The sequence below is a fragment of the Rousettus aegyptiacus genome, unplaced genomic scaffold (genome assembly GCF_014176215.1).
Source record: "Rousettus aegyptiacus isolate mRouAeg1 unplaced genomic scaffold, mRouAeg1.p scaffold_m13_p_12, whole genome shotgun sequence".
Classification (NCBI taxonomy): Eukaryota; Metazoa; Chordata; class Mammalia; order Chiroptera; family Pteropodidae; genus Rousettus; species Rousettus aegyptiacus.
The window spans coordinates 42,335,734-42,351,294 of NW_023416287.1; the positions used below are offsets into that span (position 1 = coordinate 42,335,734).

A 15,561-nucleotide genomic window follows, 5' to 3' on the forward strand; every position below is an offset into this window, starting at 1 on the left:
AAATGGCATGTCACATCCCTCTGGTCCTCCCTGGTGGTTTTCCTGGAATATCCCAGGTACGGGTTCCTGGCCTAGAGCACTTGTGTTAGAGTAGTTATTGCCATTTTATTATTCATATTTTTTCTTTTTTCTTCTTTTTCTTAAAGAAGTACCTCTAGTATTTCCTGTAATGCTGGCCACATCATGACAAACTCCTTTCGCTTTTTCTTGTCTGGGAAGCTCTTTATTTGTCCTTTGATTCTAAATGATAGCTTTGCTGGGTAGAGTAATCTTGGGTGTAGGTCCTTGGTTTTCATCACATTGACTATTTCATACCAATTCCTTCTGACCTGTAAAGTTTCTATTGCGAAATCAGCTGACAGTCTTAGTGGAGCTCACTTGCAGGTAACAAACTGCTTTTCTCTTGCTGCTTTTAAGATTCTCTCTTTGTTTTAACCTTTGGCATTTTAATTATTATGTGTCTTGGGTGGGCCTCTTTGGGTCCATCTTGTTTGAGACTCTGCACTTCCGGAGCTTGTATGTCTATTTCCTTCACTGGATTAGGAAAGTTTTCAGTCATTTCTTGACATAGGTTAATTCCTTGCTCTCTCTTTTCCTTCTAGTATCCCTATGATGCGAATGTTAGTGTGCATGGTGTTGTTACGGAGGCCCCTTAAATGATCCTCATTTTTTTAAATTCTTTTTTCTTATTGCCATCCTGATTGGGTGTTTTCTGCTACTTTATCTTCTAAAATGCTGATTTGATCCCCTACTTCATCTAATCTACTGTTAATTCCTCCTAAGGTATCCTTCATTTCATTTATTGTAGTCTTTATTTCTGACTTGTTCCTTTTGATGTTCTCTAGCTCCACTTTTATGTTTTCTATCTCCACTTCTATGTTTTCTATCTCTTTGTTAAAGTTCTTACTGAGTTCATCCACTCTTTCCCTGAGTTCAGTGAGCATCCTTATTGAGCATCCTAAGTGTTTCGAACTCTGTTTCTGGTAGATTATTTGTCTCCATTTTATTTAGTTCTTTTTGTGGAACTTTGTTCTATTTTTTCATGTGGGACATGTTTCTTTGTCTTCACATTTGGCTGCCTTTCTGTGTTTATTTCTATGTATTAGGAAGGACTGGTATATCTCCTGGTCTTAGTAGGTAACTTTATGTAGTAGGTCCTGTGGGGCCCAGTAACACTGTCTTCCTTGGCCATCTGAGTTGAGTATTCCAGGTATGTCACTTCTATGGGTCGTGTGTACCCGCCTGTTGCCGTTGAGCCCTGGTTGCTATTTGCTTATGGGTGGGAGGGATTGACCCTCAGGCTGATTCGTTGTGATGACCAATAGAGGCACTGTTGTGCAGGGGCTGACCCTACAGAGCAAGATTCACTTTAGCAAGGCTCTGGTGCCTGCAGTATATGTCCTTTGGGTGTGTCATATTCAGATATAAGTTCAGACCTAAGCTGGCCACTGGGCATGCAGGCCAAGTCCTCCTAAGAGGGGCCCTACCACAGGCAAAGTTCAGCTGTGGCCTGTGTCCTGCCCAGAGCCACCTGGCATGAGCCACCAAGCAATCAGCAAATAGCTATCACCCACATTAGATTTAGATGTACCTCAAAAGGCCAAGCTGAAAACTGAAACTGGCTTTCACTAGTGCCAGGTTTGGTGCTACTCAGCAAGATGTATGGAGTATGCTGAGGCCAGATTATGATTGTTTGGATTTTGTGAACCTTTAAGACATTTTAGAAAAGTCTGAAACATGAGCCAAGACCAGCCATTTGTATGGAAAATGCACTAGAAGCAGCTCAGGTGGGTCCACAAGTTGAGAAGGTCAGGATCTCAGGTAATCACCAGGGCAGAGTGACCAGTGTTAGCTACCTTTCAGGAGACTCATATGTGGTGGCCACCTAGTTCTGCAAGCCAGGCATGGGGACAGTTCAGCAAAGGAACAATACCCTCTGCCAACATTTCCGTCTGGGAGAAAGCTGCCCCTCCAGCCCTCACTCTGAAACCAGACAACTCAGTTCCTCCCCACATGTTCCTGGTGCCTTTCAACCTGCTGCCCCAGCACTGGAGCTCAGAGTAAGTGAGTCCATCAGTGGTAAGTCTGAGCAGGCACTTTTAGAGGAAAGTCTGCAACTCCCTCAGCTCTCCAGCTCACTCAGCCATGATTTTTGCTGGTATTTACAGCCAAAAGTTGTGGGGACTTCTCTTTTCAGCACTAGAACCCTTGGCTGGGGAGCCCAGTGTTGGGCCAGGACCCCTCGCTTTTCTAAAGGGAGCTCCACAGTCAAAGTATTTACCCAGATTCTCAACTGCCAAATACAGGTATGGGACCAGCTCATTTGAGGTCTCTATCTTTCCTACCAATCTTGAGGTAGCCTCTTCTATGTGTTCCCTGTTGTAGAACTTCTGTTCAGCTAGACTTCCCAATGATGGCTATTCTGTAATTTGGTTGCAGTTTTGATGTAATTGTGAGAGCTGACAAGCTCAGCATTTACCTATTCTTCCATTTTGACAAAAATTCCTCTCAATTTAGAAATACTATTCTTGTCACATGGAAATGGGATCCAGCCATAATCTGGTTCCTGGAAATGGACCAGAGAGCAAGTTAGGACATTCTACCAGGAGAGTGGGCTTTGCTTTTACCCTGACCATAAAGAATCCCCCACTGGCATAGGGCTGCCACCTCAGCATCATATGACACTCATGAGAGTTACACATTCTGGTAACTTCCACCCTCATCTGACAGATAAGCTGCCATTTTACTAGGTGTTTCTTCCATAATGATCACAGATGAATCACACAATAGTCACCATGCTCTTGGTTTTGCACCTAATCTCACTTGTAGAGCAAGATAAGGAAGGCCACACATCAGATACATCACCCAAAATCTTTACATTCCTACTACCTCATGACACCAAGAAATATGAATTTTATAAAACCAACACCTTGCTATGTAATTGAGCGACTAGAAATCTAGGTATTGGTCTTATTTCAAACTATTTTATTGATGGATGAATTGTACCAACACTAGCTATGCAAGGGAGGGAGATGGTCAGGAAAGCATGATTCCAGGGCCACTAGCTGAAGAGTAGAATCTCAAGTATCCTGCAGTTGATTTCATGATCTCATGCCATTGTTTCTTCTCTTGGAAAAAGAACCATAATGTCCTTCCCCGCACCCCTACAATAGTGTAAAGCTTAAATAAGGTAAGTGTGGACATACTTTAGAAAATTTAGTGTTATTCAGGAAAAAGGAAATGTCATTATTGGTAGAAAGCAAGGCGTTGGACATGTAATATCTATTCCATCTTTGGCATACTGGTGCCCAAAGCCCTGGGCCCCACATTTGTGGTATTCAGTTGGGCTACTGCCAACCATGGGTGTTTTCTTGGGACTTTTTCCTTTGTTTAAACTTTGAGTGTCTTGCAGGGGTGAAACAATCATAATCTGGCCTGCTTTTCCAGTTAAAGATAACTGTTGTCAACAGCAGGGAGCATGCATAGTACTCCCTGGCTAGTCCTCTCTCCCTGGAATCAGTTAAGTTCAAGTTGGAAGGGAGCCAGAGGTAGACCCTGTCCCCACTTCATTTGTTCCAACCTGCTCATCTTGACTTCCTTTTTCTTCTCCTTTCTTCCTTTTCAACCCTACAGACGAACAAAGCTGTGGCCAAGGGAGACTTCCACCAGGCCAGCACCAGCTCTCGGCGGGCCCTGTTCTTGGCTGTGCTCTCCATCACAATCGGAACTGGCATTTATGTGGGCGTTGCCGTGGCCCTTATTGCCTACCTCTCCAAAATCAACCACCTATGAGCTTCCTCTGGGCACATAGGGGAAGAACCTGGGGTCAGCTATATGCAGATGAAGAGAAAGCAGGGCTGGCAAGAAAGACACACCTGTCTGATGCTGTATAGTATAAATTATTGCCAAATGATTCCATAACACCCTGAAATTTTCTACTCATGGATTTCTTTGGTTTTTACCTTTTAATTTTATTTTCACAGCACTCTGTAGAGCATAAGACAGATAACACTGCTAACACTTCCGAGCGAAAGCTCCAAAGATCCTCACCCACAAGGCTGTCTCTGGATGGATTCTGGTGTATTCATGACAGTGCATCTTGCTCTGCAGCCTGCCAGTGCCTGGAATGTCATAGCATTATCAATATATAAAAAGTAAAAAAAAAAAATTATGGAGTATGGTGCAATAGGCAGAAGGAAGGGAACATGTCGTTTTTCTGCCTGTTGCTGTTCTTGATTCCTCTGGCATTCTCCCAGTCCATTTACCTTCCCTGCAGGAAGAAAATTGGACTGAGCAGGAAAAAAAGACAAAATTACTTGCAGAACCCCTACTATCACTGGTCTTAAGATGGGTCCAGCCCTGAAAATGCAAGGCCAGAATAGCACGGCACCTGTCCCAGGCCCATTTTTCATTCCCTCCACACTGTCCCCAGCCTAGGAACATCCTCCCTCCCTTGGAATGTGTCCAAATTCAGCAGCCACCTCACAGCAATCTACAGTATTGGGCCTCATTGATATGTGGGGGCAGGCCACCATCCCTCCCAAGACTCCTCCCAGAAAGACCCCAAGATTTGCTCCAGGAATGCTAAGCAAAGGAGCTGTGGATGCCACCTCAGCATAAAGACACAAGAATCAGCACTCACCTTGGTGATAAGCAGTGATACTAGTGATCTTAGAAGGAGATGAACATTCTCTATCGACTAAATAAATAGCTATTTTCTTGTCATTTTTTTAAGTGCAGCTAGTGCTTCATGCTGCTTAAGCTATCAGATGGATGCTGAAAAATAATTAATCACAACCATTTTAATACCATTTTATTGCTGTTTCATGAGTGTTTATTATTTAACAAAAATTATATTTTAGCTTTTTTGCTTAAGATTTTTCTTTCTGATTAATAATGATTCATGGGTTTCACTTGTAGTTTTTAGTTATTTAAATAACTGCAGAGCCACCCAGGACTCAGCTGCTGAAACAGAAGTCAGGTCTCCTAAGATGAGAATCAAATCATCTCTGGCTGCTTAAGTTCTACCTTGAACACTATTAATAAATCTTATTGTCCTGATACCCTCAGTGGACATTGTGACCATCTCTCTGAGAGAGGTTCCACCCTAGTATTTACAGAATTCCTGCTACCTGGGTCCCAGCCCCAGATTTCTGATTTGATTGATCAGGGGTACAGCCTGGTGATTCCAATGTGTGGCAGTTCAAAACCATTGTACTGGAATAAGGCCTCAAGTTTGATCTCCCTCACCCTTGACTTTAAACACTTAATATTTTGAAAATTATTAGCACTGCCTTCCTGGGTCAAGTCCAAGATCCTCTACCATTTGGCTTCAAAAACATACTCTAGAAAGAATACATGGAAGAAGCCCAAATGTCCCTGTAAGAGTCAGAGTAACCTGATGATGGCATGGATTTAGGATCAAACCAAACTGGATTTAAATCCAGTTGTGCTACTTTCTCGCTGTGTGATCCTGGGTAGATGGGTGCACTTCTCTGAACGTTATCTCTAAAAGAGGATAATAAATGAGGCCCACTTCCTAGGACTATTGCTGAGTGTGTGGACACAGAACCTAGCACCTGGTATGGGTCATGCGAAGATACTGGGGTGGTCACCATGATTCCCAGTGTCCAGGTAGTCATCTATTGCTTGTTCGTCTTCTCCCACCTTATCAGCCCAGTTTCTCAGGGTCTATTCATCAGGAGCCATTGTGTAAAATGGATGCCTTTGCATTTGACCTAAAACAGTTCATTTTAAGTTCAAGGAGTACCCCAAGTTCCATGTCTTTGGATTGGGCTAAGAAGTAGAACTAAAGAAGTAGATGTGTCCTGACTCACCATCTCCACCACTGCATCATGGCTATTTCAGGACAGCCCCTCTGTGCCTAGGCACCCTGTCTCCTGCTAGACCAACCTCCTCTATTCTCTCAGTCCCTACCTCTCTAGATGGACAAGGCTGCATTTAAAATAGCTCAGCCCTCTCTATACTTCATGAAGCTCTACCAAATCTTTCCCGGATGAGCACCAGGACCACACGTGGTGCCATATGGTATGAATGGTCATGTGTGTGAGAGGGTCAGAACCAAACCTGTCAGGAAAACTGAATGAAGCATGTGTGGCCCTGCAGCTCACTTGATAGATAAACATAACACAGCCCAGTCCTATGACCAGCAGAGGAGGTGGTTACATATCATCCTCAGTGACTCTGTTGGTGACTGTTCTGCAACACAGCCATCTTCTAAGTATGTCGGGGCTGCCATGCACTCCTAAATTCACATTATCCTAGTGCTCATTGCAGTCATCATGGATGAGGCACTGCCCTGCACAGGCCCTGCACTGGGCACCAGGCCCACTTACCTCACATAGTCCCAAGAACCCCAGCACATAGGTGACAGAACTGAGGTTCATAGAAGGTAACTCACCCAGCATCAGGCAAGTAGCAGTATAGCAAGGAAGGATGTCCCAGCCTGATGCCCCTCTAGGCAACAAAGCACTACTGGTAGAACATGCTTCCTTACCCCTCACCATGGCACAGCCTTCACTTATGCATCGGCTCATTTCTTTCTTATGAAAACTCTTTATTACGATTGTTTTATTGACAGAAAACCAGAGCACATAAGCAACTTTCCCCTAAGTCATAAGCCTGGGAAATAGTAAAGTCAAGATACATCCCAGACCGTTGGATCCTACGCCCCATCAGCTTCCTCTTAAACCTCGTTGCCTCAGCTGTGGCTTTTCAAGCAAGAAAAATTGTGTCTGGGCCCAGAACCCATTGCTGGTGTGTCAAGATTCTTAGGGACCCAAAAGGTACTTTGGTTCATTTTCCACAGCATGTCTTTGCCAGCGGGTGGTATGAGTGAGGTGGGGCAAGGGTAGGAGGCCTAAGGTGAATTACATGGTAAATGCCATCTCAGCAAAGGTAGTTATAGCATATCAAGTTCCCATGAACAGTGGTCTCCCTCTCTAAACCTTGGCATCCCAGGCCAACCTATCTCCATCTGCTGCAAGGCTCTTCCCTGTCCCTACTTCACTAGACATGCCTGGCTTTATCAGGTGTCCTCACTTCACCAGATGTGCAGCTCTTCACCATGTTACCCTCTTTACCAGGTGTCCCCTTTCACCAAGTGTCACCACTTCAACAGGTGTCCCCATTTGCCCAGATATCCCAATTCTTCCCAAGGAATTACAATGAGTCCAAGGAGAACATGGTGAGAGAGGGTGCATCTGTAGGTTGCTGTGCCATCAGCAGCTGCCCAAGGTGCCACAGACAGTTGGGCTGCACAGCTGATGAAACAGAGCTCTGACAATAGGACCAGCCTCTTCAAAAGCTGGGTAGGGTATTCATCACACAAGCCAGTTACCTGGCACCTCACAAGATGTCAGCAGCCTCTCATTTAGAGCATCTTCTGTGTTTTAAATGTTTTAATGGAGCAGCCTTCCCATTTGCCAACAACTGCTACCACTCCCAGATGTACAAATGCTGAATGGTTGCAGCAGCTGAAACCATGGCCAAAGCTGCCTTTTCAGAGCCCCTTGCCTGAGTTTCAGGGCCTCACCCCTGAGGTTTTATAGGGGCTCTTAGATGCCCTTTATGGACTAAGATTCAGCACTAGCATTTATGAAGATTATTTCATGTTTCACCTTTCCACCTTCAAAGTCCACCTGCATTCGTTGCCATGAATGTTGACATCTGTTGACCCAACTTACCAATAAACCATCTAGTATAAATTCAGATCTTAGCTGAGGCTGGCTTCTCTGAAAATGCAGCTGCCCCATCTTCTATCTGTGCTACACTGTTGATGACTTTGGGAGCATCAGAGGGAGCCAAGAGTGGTGTAAAGCTGTGGCTGTGATGTTCCCTCCCCCATGATTTTTTGAAAGCCTTTCCCAGTACTCAGGTTGAACTGCCCCCGGGCTGGGAGGACCTCACTCCCCTGGGCTTCTCTTTTTCAGACCACTCATCTTAGCAAAGCAATGGTGTATGCTAGACCCACAGATGTTCCAAGCCTGCAGAGCTCTGGCTCCCTGCCAAACAAGCGTCTAAATTGAGTAATGAATTTGTCATCTCACTGAGCTCCACCAGAGGGGATCAGGGCTCACCATGGGTGAAGAGGGAGGCAGAGGGAGTTGTTGGCTCCACATTTAAGGTACATTAGGGTTCTGTGGCCTGGTGGCTGTCCTTCAATGCAGAAGGACAATAATAAGAACGATGATAACAGTCAGTACAGCTGCCTCACACAGCAGGCCTTGATGACCTTAAGAATGGAGCTCCCTATGGGTCTTTGTAGTAGAGAGTGGGTCTTGGGGGCGCTAAAGATTTGCCCAAATCCGACAGTTGGAAAATAGAGCATGGCAGGATCAAGAGGGGTGATTAGAATGTGGGTGCCTCCTGGGAGAAGCACTGGACTGAAGACATTCCCAGAAGTAGAGCTAGTCTGGGCTTTCCAAACTCAGACGATGGTAGAGGAGCAGGCATAGTCGGAAATATTGTCTCAGATTTTCTGCCTTCACCAAATTCAACAACAGCATTGTAATTACTCTGGCCTTTGGGTCATGGTTCTTCTTCTCTGTGGCGGGTCTGGGATGCAGGCAACAAGATGATTATATCTGTAGTGAAACAGTGCCATCGGTTTCCTCCATCGCCCAGAAGCCCTTTCTTCTAGCACAGAGTGAGATCTGAGCTGCACTTCCCATGCCAGTGAGACAGGTTCATGAATCTGAATTCAGCATCTGGCCATGCACTCCACTGACCAACAGAGAGTGAAAATAAGTCACTCTGATATGGAGTGTATTCACAGTCCCCTATGGCCTCTAGGGAACTGTGCCTGGTTTTTCACTGAAATCAGGTCATTTCAAGCCAATTTGAATATCATAGTTGATAAGAGGAAAGAAAGGAGGAAGGGAGAGTGAAAAGGAAGGAGGAGAACAAGCTAGGATGCACAAAATCATAGTGCCAGCACCACATGAAGCTCTTCATTTTCTCATGTCTTCAGTTATGACACCCACAACCGGAGCCCAGCTCACGGTTCAGCTTAAAAATAAATGGTGATTTGGGACTGTCTACTCCAGAGAATCCATGTATGGATTCAAACTATTTTATTAAAACAACAAAATGTATAGATGGGACAAGATAGGGAATGTTTAACATTATCCTAAATCATTTTATATCTACATTTTCTAGATATGGCCCCAACACATTTTTTAAAATATATTTCTTCTATTAGATTTGGTAAATGAAGTATCCCTGATAAAAAGAAAGAGTCTGCTAAGATATTGATAAAGGGCTAAATAGTTGAAAGACTGATAAAGAGCTATAAAATCTTCCCGGCTTAGTACCATGAGGCAGGTTTTTCATTTATTCTTTCAAGAGGTCCTATGTCATTAGAAGCAAGAGACAGTCAGTGTCTAGGGACAGTCTCTAATTTGAAAACAGGGATCAGGCCTCTTCAATATTCCTCACCCTTTGTTTTAGCCCATAATGGAATTAAATGTAGAGGCCCCACAAATGACACTTCCTTCAGAAATCCAGCTGTTCAAGAGTCCCAAACCAACTCTCCATCTGGCATTCTGTGGACACTCAAAAAACAGGTACTTTAAATTTGAAGAGTGCATTGCAAGTGAATCTAGCTTTATATCCACAGCAAACCTGCACCAGGCCTATAATATCCCGTGTCAGATGAGGAAACAATGAGTTCAGAGAGGCTGTTTCCCCAACATGACCAGTGGGGAAGTGACAGAACCAAGCCTCGGGCTCAGCCAAAGGCTGATAAACCTGCAGGAAGATGGGCAGGAGCTGGGAAACTGGAAAAGTCAGGCTTGCTCCAACCTGAGCCTGGCATGTGGCTGCCTGGGAACTGGCACAGCTACGCAAATGAGTTCCAGCAAGGTCCATTATCCATAGGATTCATCGATGCTGACCCCAGCCCAAGGCTCTAAGAGGCCAATTCACAGGAAGTGGGGACAACAGTTGGAAAGCCCAAAAACATACAGCCAGGAGAGAGTGAGGTGGAGCCTGGATGAGCCCCCATGGGCTCAAGGATCATTGAGGTCTGACAACATACAAATGAAAAAAAACAGGGTCAATACCCCTTACCCACTCCCCACTCCAGGACATTTTTCAATATCTGGAGACATTTTGGGCCATCACAACTTCCCATCTAGTGGGTAGAGGGCAGGGATGCTGCTCAACAAACTACAATGCGCAGGACGGCCCCATCACAGAGAATCAACCAGCCTGTGCTTCGCTCTCTGTCTCAGTCAATCACAGCATAAACATTTGAAAACTGACTCTGAATTCAACCCCATCTTGGTAGAACACCACCCAGCCTGGTAAGCCTGGAATCCACTGACAGAATAACCGCATTTTATCCAAACCCCTTTCTTACCATAGTTTAACTAAGAAAGAAAGGGAAAGGAGGAGGAAGAGAAGAAGCAGAAGGCATCCTGTCTCCTGGAAGAAGCTTCAGCTTCCCTGGCCACACATCTATCCACCTCTATTAGCACAAGTGTCAGTACTAGTTAAATAGTTATAGAACAATAATAATACCTCTCACACTTGATATGATGTGGTGCTTTATAAAGACAGCTTTCCTGTCCACTCAATAACTGAGCCCAACAGAAATGCTCTGATTCGGAAGGGACCATGGGCCCATTCACTGGTAACAGGGCCAGGGCTCCACATGAGAGCATTGCTCAAGTCAGTATGGCCAGCTGATAAAGAATGATACTCAAGTCTCCTTACCGGTGGCCAAGCTTCCTTCCCCAACTGCTCTGTGAAGGTGCAGGCCAGGTAGGTGTTCACACCAAGTCATGTGCACATTGCCAGTGGCCTGGCTGTCATTTCCACAATGCTGGTCTAGATGCCTCCAGGAAGCCACATGCCTCTACCTCTCTAACTCCAGGTCAGAAATCAGATCCACAGAACTGTGCATAGGACAGATTTTGTTTCTCCTGCTCCTTCCCAGGGAAGAAACGGAGGACCGAACTTGAAAACTGGCTGGATGAGTTCCAGCAAGGTCCATTATCCATAGGATTCATCAATGCTGAGTCCTTCAACCTCGTTGCATTAGAACCAGAGGTACATGGGGCAGAGCAGCCTTTTCCACATCAATGTGGTATGACAAGAATGTGCTGAGCACCTACTATATACAAGGGCTGTGATGGGCCCTTGGAGGACAAAGATAGGAAGAGATCAGATCTTGGGATGCTCAAAGCCTCATTAGAGACAGAGCAGGTGTGAAAGCCAAGACTGTGGGTACCAGTATGTGCAGAGTTAGGGCTTCAACATATGGATTTAGGGGGACACAATTCAGCTCATAACACCACCCAAGCTCATGTGTCTTCCATCCTTATAACTTCCTGCCTCTCTCCACATATACTGCTGTAGTTATCCTGATCCCCTCATGGTGCTGAGCTGGGGAGATTTTGTAGCTCTTTATCAGTCCTTCAACTAATTTAGTCCTTTAGCTATCTGACCTTATCAAACTCTGTATCATGTGTGAAAGAGATCTCCTTCTGGACTAAAACTCTGTATCATGTGTGAAAGAGATCTCCTTCTGGACTAAAACTCAGCTCAGTTGTTCTGGGAGCAAAGCTGGCTTATGGCGGAGCAGCTAGGAAAATCTGTCACTTCAAAGTTGTGCACCAACAATAAAAATAAATATGTTTTTTATGTTAAAAGTTTACAAAGCAAATTTGATTCCTGTGAAAAAAACCAAGCCAGCTCCTCCTTCTACAGCAAATCCATAGATCAAGGAGGGTAGGCCTTGGGGAATGTGAAGCAGTAAAGAAGTTACAATGCTCCTCAGCAGCCTGAGAGCATTTTTGTGCCCTCATGAAGCAACTCAAGGTAGAGGAGCCCCATGCTGTTCCCATCGTCTCTGCCCACTCCCTACCTACAAGTAGATGCTTTCCTAGTAAACAAGTCCTTAGCAGCCATTTGGGGCCTTCTACACCCAAAATCCAGCAGAGATCTGACACTGTGGCTAAAATTTGATAAGACTGAGGCTTTGCACCACCGTCCTGGAATGTCAGAGGTCAACCCAGAAGTCTCCTAACCACATGCCCCACAATGTGGGCAGCAGCTGGAAGGTGTTTGATGTTGGTCCAGGTGCTCAGCCCTCTGATAAAAGGCCTTCCAGGCCTACCTGATGCCCACAGACTACACACTGTATGTCTGTGGAAATCAACCAAGGCACACATTCTCTAAAACAAGGGTCCCCAGTCCCTGGGCCATGGACCAGCACCAGTCTGTGGCCTGTTAGGAACCAGACCACACAGCAGGAAGTGAGCAGCGGGTGAGTAAGCAAAGCTTTATCTGCATTTGAAGCTGTTCCCCAGTACTATCATCACCACCTCAGCTCCACCTCAGATCATCAGTCATTAGATTCTCATAGGAGCACTGGTCCCTGATGCCAAAAAGGATGGAGACCGCTGCTCTAGAAAGCCTTCTTTGACCTCCACCTCAACCCAATCTGAACATTAGCCTTCCCCTGAGACTCATTCTCACCTGATTGGCATGCATAATTAGCTGTGCACCCAATCACCCAACACATATTTATTGCAGACCTCCTCAGTGCTCAGAGCTACTCTGAGCTCAAAAGTGATGGGAATCAATAAGAGAAAGGCCTAGGCTCCATGAAGAAGACAATGAGCATACAAACAAGTAGCTGATAAAGTAATCGCAGATCATGGGGAGGTCATGATGAATGGGCATAGGGCGTGCAGGGCAAGTGGGAATAGCCAATCCAAGAGGGTGACATTGAGATTCCCTGAAGTTCACTCAGGTGCTGCTAGTGTTGGAACATAAGAGGCTTAGAATATGGTGACTCAGGTACTCAGATCTGTTCTTGAAACTTATGTGCCATCAGTGACACACAGAAGGGCCTGCGGTCAGCTCAATTTGCTGTCCTATAATGCTCATGTCCTCTTCCCCAGGCCAGGGAACCCACTGCCCATTTCCCTCTTTCTGTACCCATCAGCAAAAGACATAGGAGGTTTGTGGGAAGAGGTATGTTAGAATTTATAATGGCCAGAATGAAAGGAAAAATCAAGTTGTCACACCAGAATGGTGACAAACTCCAGCTCTAATAATAATAATTGATGATGTGGATAATAAAGATGACTATTTGTGTGTTACAAGATCTCAGGTGATACTCTGGAGCTGTGTCTTGAAATAGTTTCTTAAAAAGCATAAAATGAAAATCTCAAGTGTTCCAAATAACCCTTGAATTTTGTAACATAAAATGTAAAAATCCTGCAAAATAACAGCATAATGTAAAAGAATTGCATTCTTTAATGAACGGTAAATACCCACATGCATGAGTTGGGGTTTACAGCCCTATACAGCAACACATTCCCGCATCATGTGCACAATACAGCCCAGCATATGTCATCACTCAAAGGGACCCTGTCCATCAGGGGAGTTATCACAGTGTTTGCTGCTGGCAACAAGAGATGCAAGAGCATGAATATTTCAGCTTGCCAGCTTTTCCTGTTTGTCAAGCCCCCTATTACAAATAAAGTGAACTTACTCTAAGACGCCAGGAAGGGACTTCTGTTCCAGCACCCCGAGGCAGCCTTCCAGAGATCTGAGCAGCTCATTGGCAAAAGCTGGCCCCTTGTAAAAGTGTCCTGCCAAGTTGAGAAACTCAGAGAACAAAGGACATTTTGAAGGTGAGTGCAGAGCTGTGATGTCTGTCTTAACAATGCATTTACAAAAGGGCGGGAGGGAGGATACTTAACATAATTATGGAATTGGATGAGATGTGACTGTAATGCAGGGAAGTTAATTTTCTGCCATGGTGTGTGGAGTCTGCCTGTGATCTCAGCTCTACTTTGCACATGTGCAGTTGAAAACAGGTGATGATGAGGCTCTTCCTTTTTTCTAGCATACATCTTCCCCTGTGCCTCTCACATTCTCCAGGGGCCAATTTTGCAGGTTCTCTCCAAATGTTTGTTGCTCCACTTTCAATGAGCCACCAATTCATTTCTTAACTTTACTCTAGTTGGGGATTTTAACTCTTTTTTCTAAATAAATGACCCAAAAGTGAATGTTTCTCTGGGGCGCAGAAGCAAACTGATCCTTTCTCTTTCTCTATCTGTCTCTTTGACAGGCACACACATACACACAAGAGAATAAAATTGCACACATTGTTATCACAATTCTGCTTAAAGAGTGGAGTCCCATCTCTTCAGTTGGAGGGGCAAGCCCCACACCACCAAACCCAAAATGAGCCTGGCAGATGGCCACCTCCAGGACATACCTTGACTTCAAAAACATCAAGCTGGACTTTATGTTTTCTCACTCTTCGCAAGATCTGAAGCAGAAGCCATCCCACGAGAGAAACAAAGAAATCCCCAGAGGCTGGAGACACATGGCCCAGGAGGCTATATTCCAAAAGAATTCATTTGCCAGGTTTACAGGCTGTCCTTGAAGGTGTTTTGCTTTGTAATATTGCTATAACAAACTTCTTTAATTTTCAAGAAAGAAAAGAGTATGCTCATTGCAACTAAAGCAAAATGAGCAAACTTCTCCACAATGTCTGTTTCCAGGGGGAAGTGTCATGTTTGACTTTTTTGTCAATGAGGACATAGGAAAAGGAGTCCTTGAGACTGGGTCCCAGAGGGCATTGTTCTGACATGCGGACTTCATCAAACGGCCTGACCACTCTGTGCCTGGGACATTTTAACAGCAAGAGTGGCTTTGATCATGAGGACGATCCAGGCACACATGGATGCTGATGAGAAAACTGAACACTATGCAAAGCAATTTGCTTTTCCTGATAATAAGACTTCTCCATATGTTGATTGGTTTTTGTTGACGCCAACTGCCTGCCCATATTCTACCAGTCACATGTTTCTTCCAATGCTGAAGGTGTCTGGCTCCCTGACTCTGCCTAAGGGGCCACAAGACCAAGAAGTTAATTCTAGGAGCAGCCTCAGCCCATGGCAATGGGAATATATTGGTGAATAAAGCCCAGCTTCCTCTCAGCTCGGGGGTAGCGCTGAGGTGATCTTCAGTCTCCCGGGGTTCCCTGTGGGATTGATGTGTCACTCACAGCTGTCACATGTCTTTTAATGCCCTATTTGACTGGCTCCTTCCCTACCCCTATCCCCACTCTCACCCTTACAACTGCTTCCTGAGACCACGTCCCAAATATAACACTGGCTCTGAGTCCCATTCTGGAGCTCTACTGGAGGGCGGGCAGCCTGAGGCCCCAACCTCCCCTACCTTAACTCTGCAGCATGAAGTATTTCTGAACATGCCCAGGGCTATCCTTAGCCCCACTTCTGCCCCTTAGCCTTCCAATATCTGACCCTTAAAACCCTGCTGGAGTTTCTCCTTTTTTCCAGATTTGCTGGCTTTCCATAGCAAGCAGTGGCACTCCTATCTCTGAGGTGCCTTCGTGGCCTCTAAGCCTGAAGTCCTGGAACCACTCACTTTGTCTCAGAGGCCTGGCTCAGCTCACCCAGGGCTCCTATCTACTTCCACCTCAGACAAGTGTCCTGGCCCCACATCTATATCTATATCTATATCTACATCTATATCTATATCTATATC

General features: G+C 45.1%; 1 protein-coding gene across 5 annotated transcripts in view; it reads left to right on the top strand.

The window, feature by feature from the left end:
• SYNDIG1 (synapse differentiation inducing 1) overlaps positions 1-4,827 on the top strand; it is a 233,321-nt gene extending 228,494 nt beyond the window's left edge. For 3 of the 5 annotated variants that reach the window (XM_016126169.2, XM_016126172.2, XM_016126171.2), the window contains exon 4: positions 3,634-3,792. In XM_016126169.2, the coding sequence (XP_015981655.2) occupies positions 3,634-3,792 (159 nt within the window). Of the gene's footprint in view, positions 1-3,633 lie in introns of all 5 variants that reach the window. The other 2 variants (XM_016126174.2, XM_016126170.2) reach the window with 1 other exon arrangement.
• Positions 4,828-15,561: the final 10,734 nt, after the last annotated feature.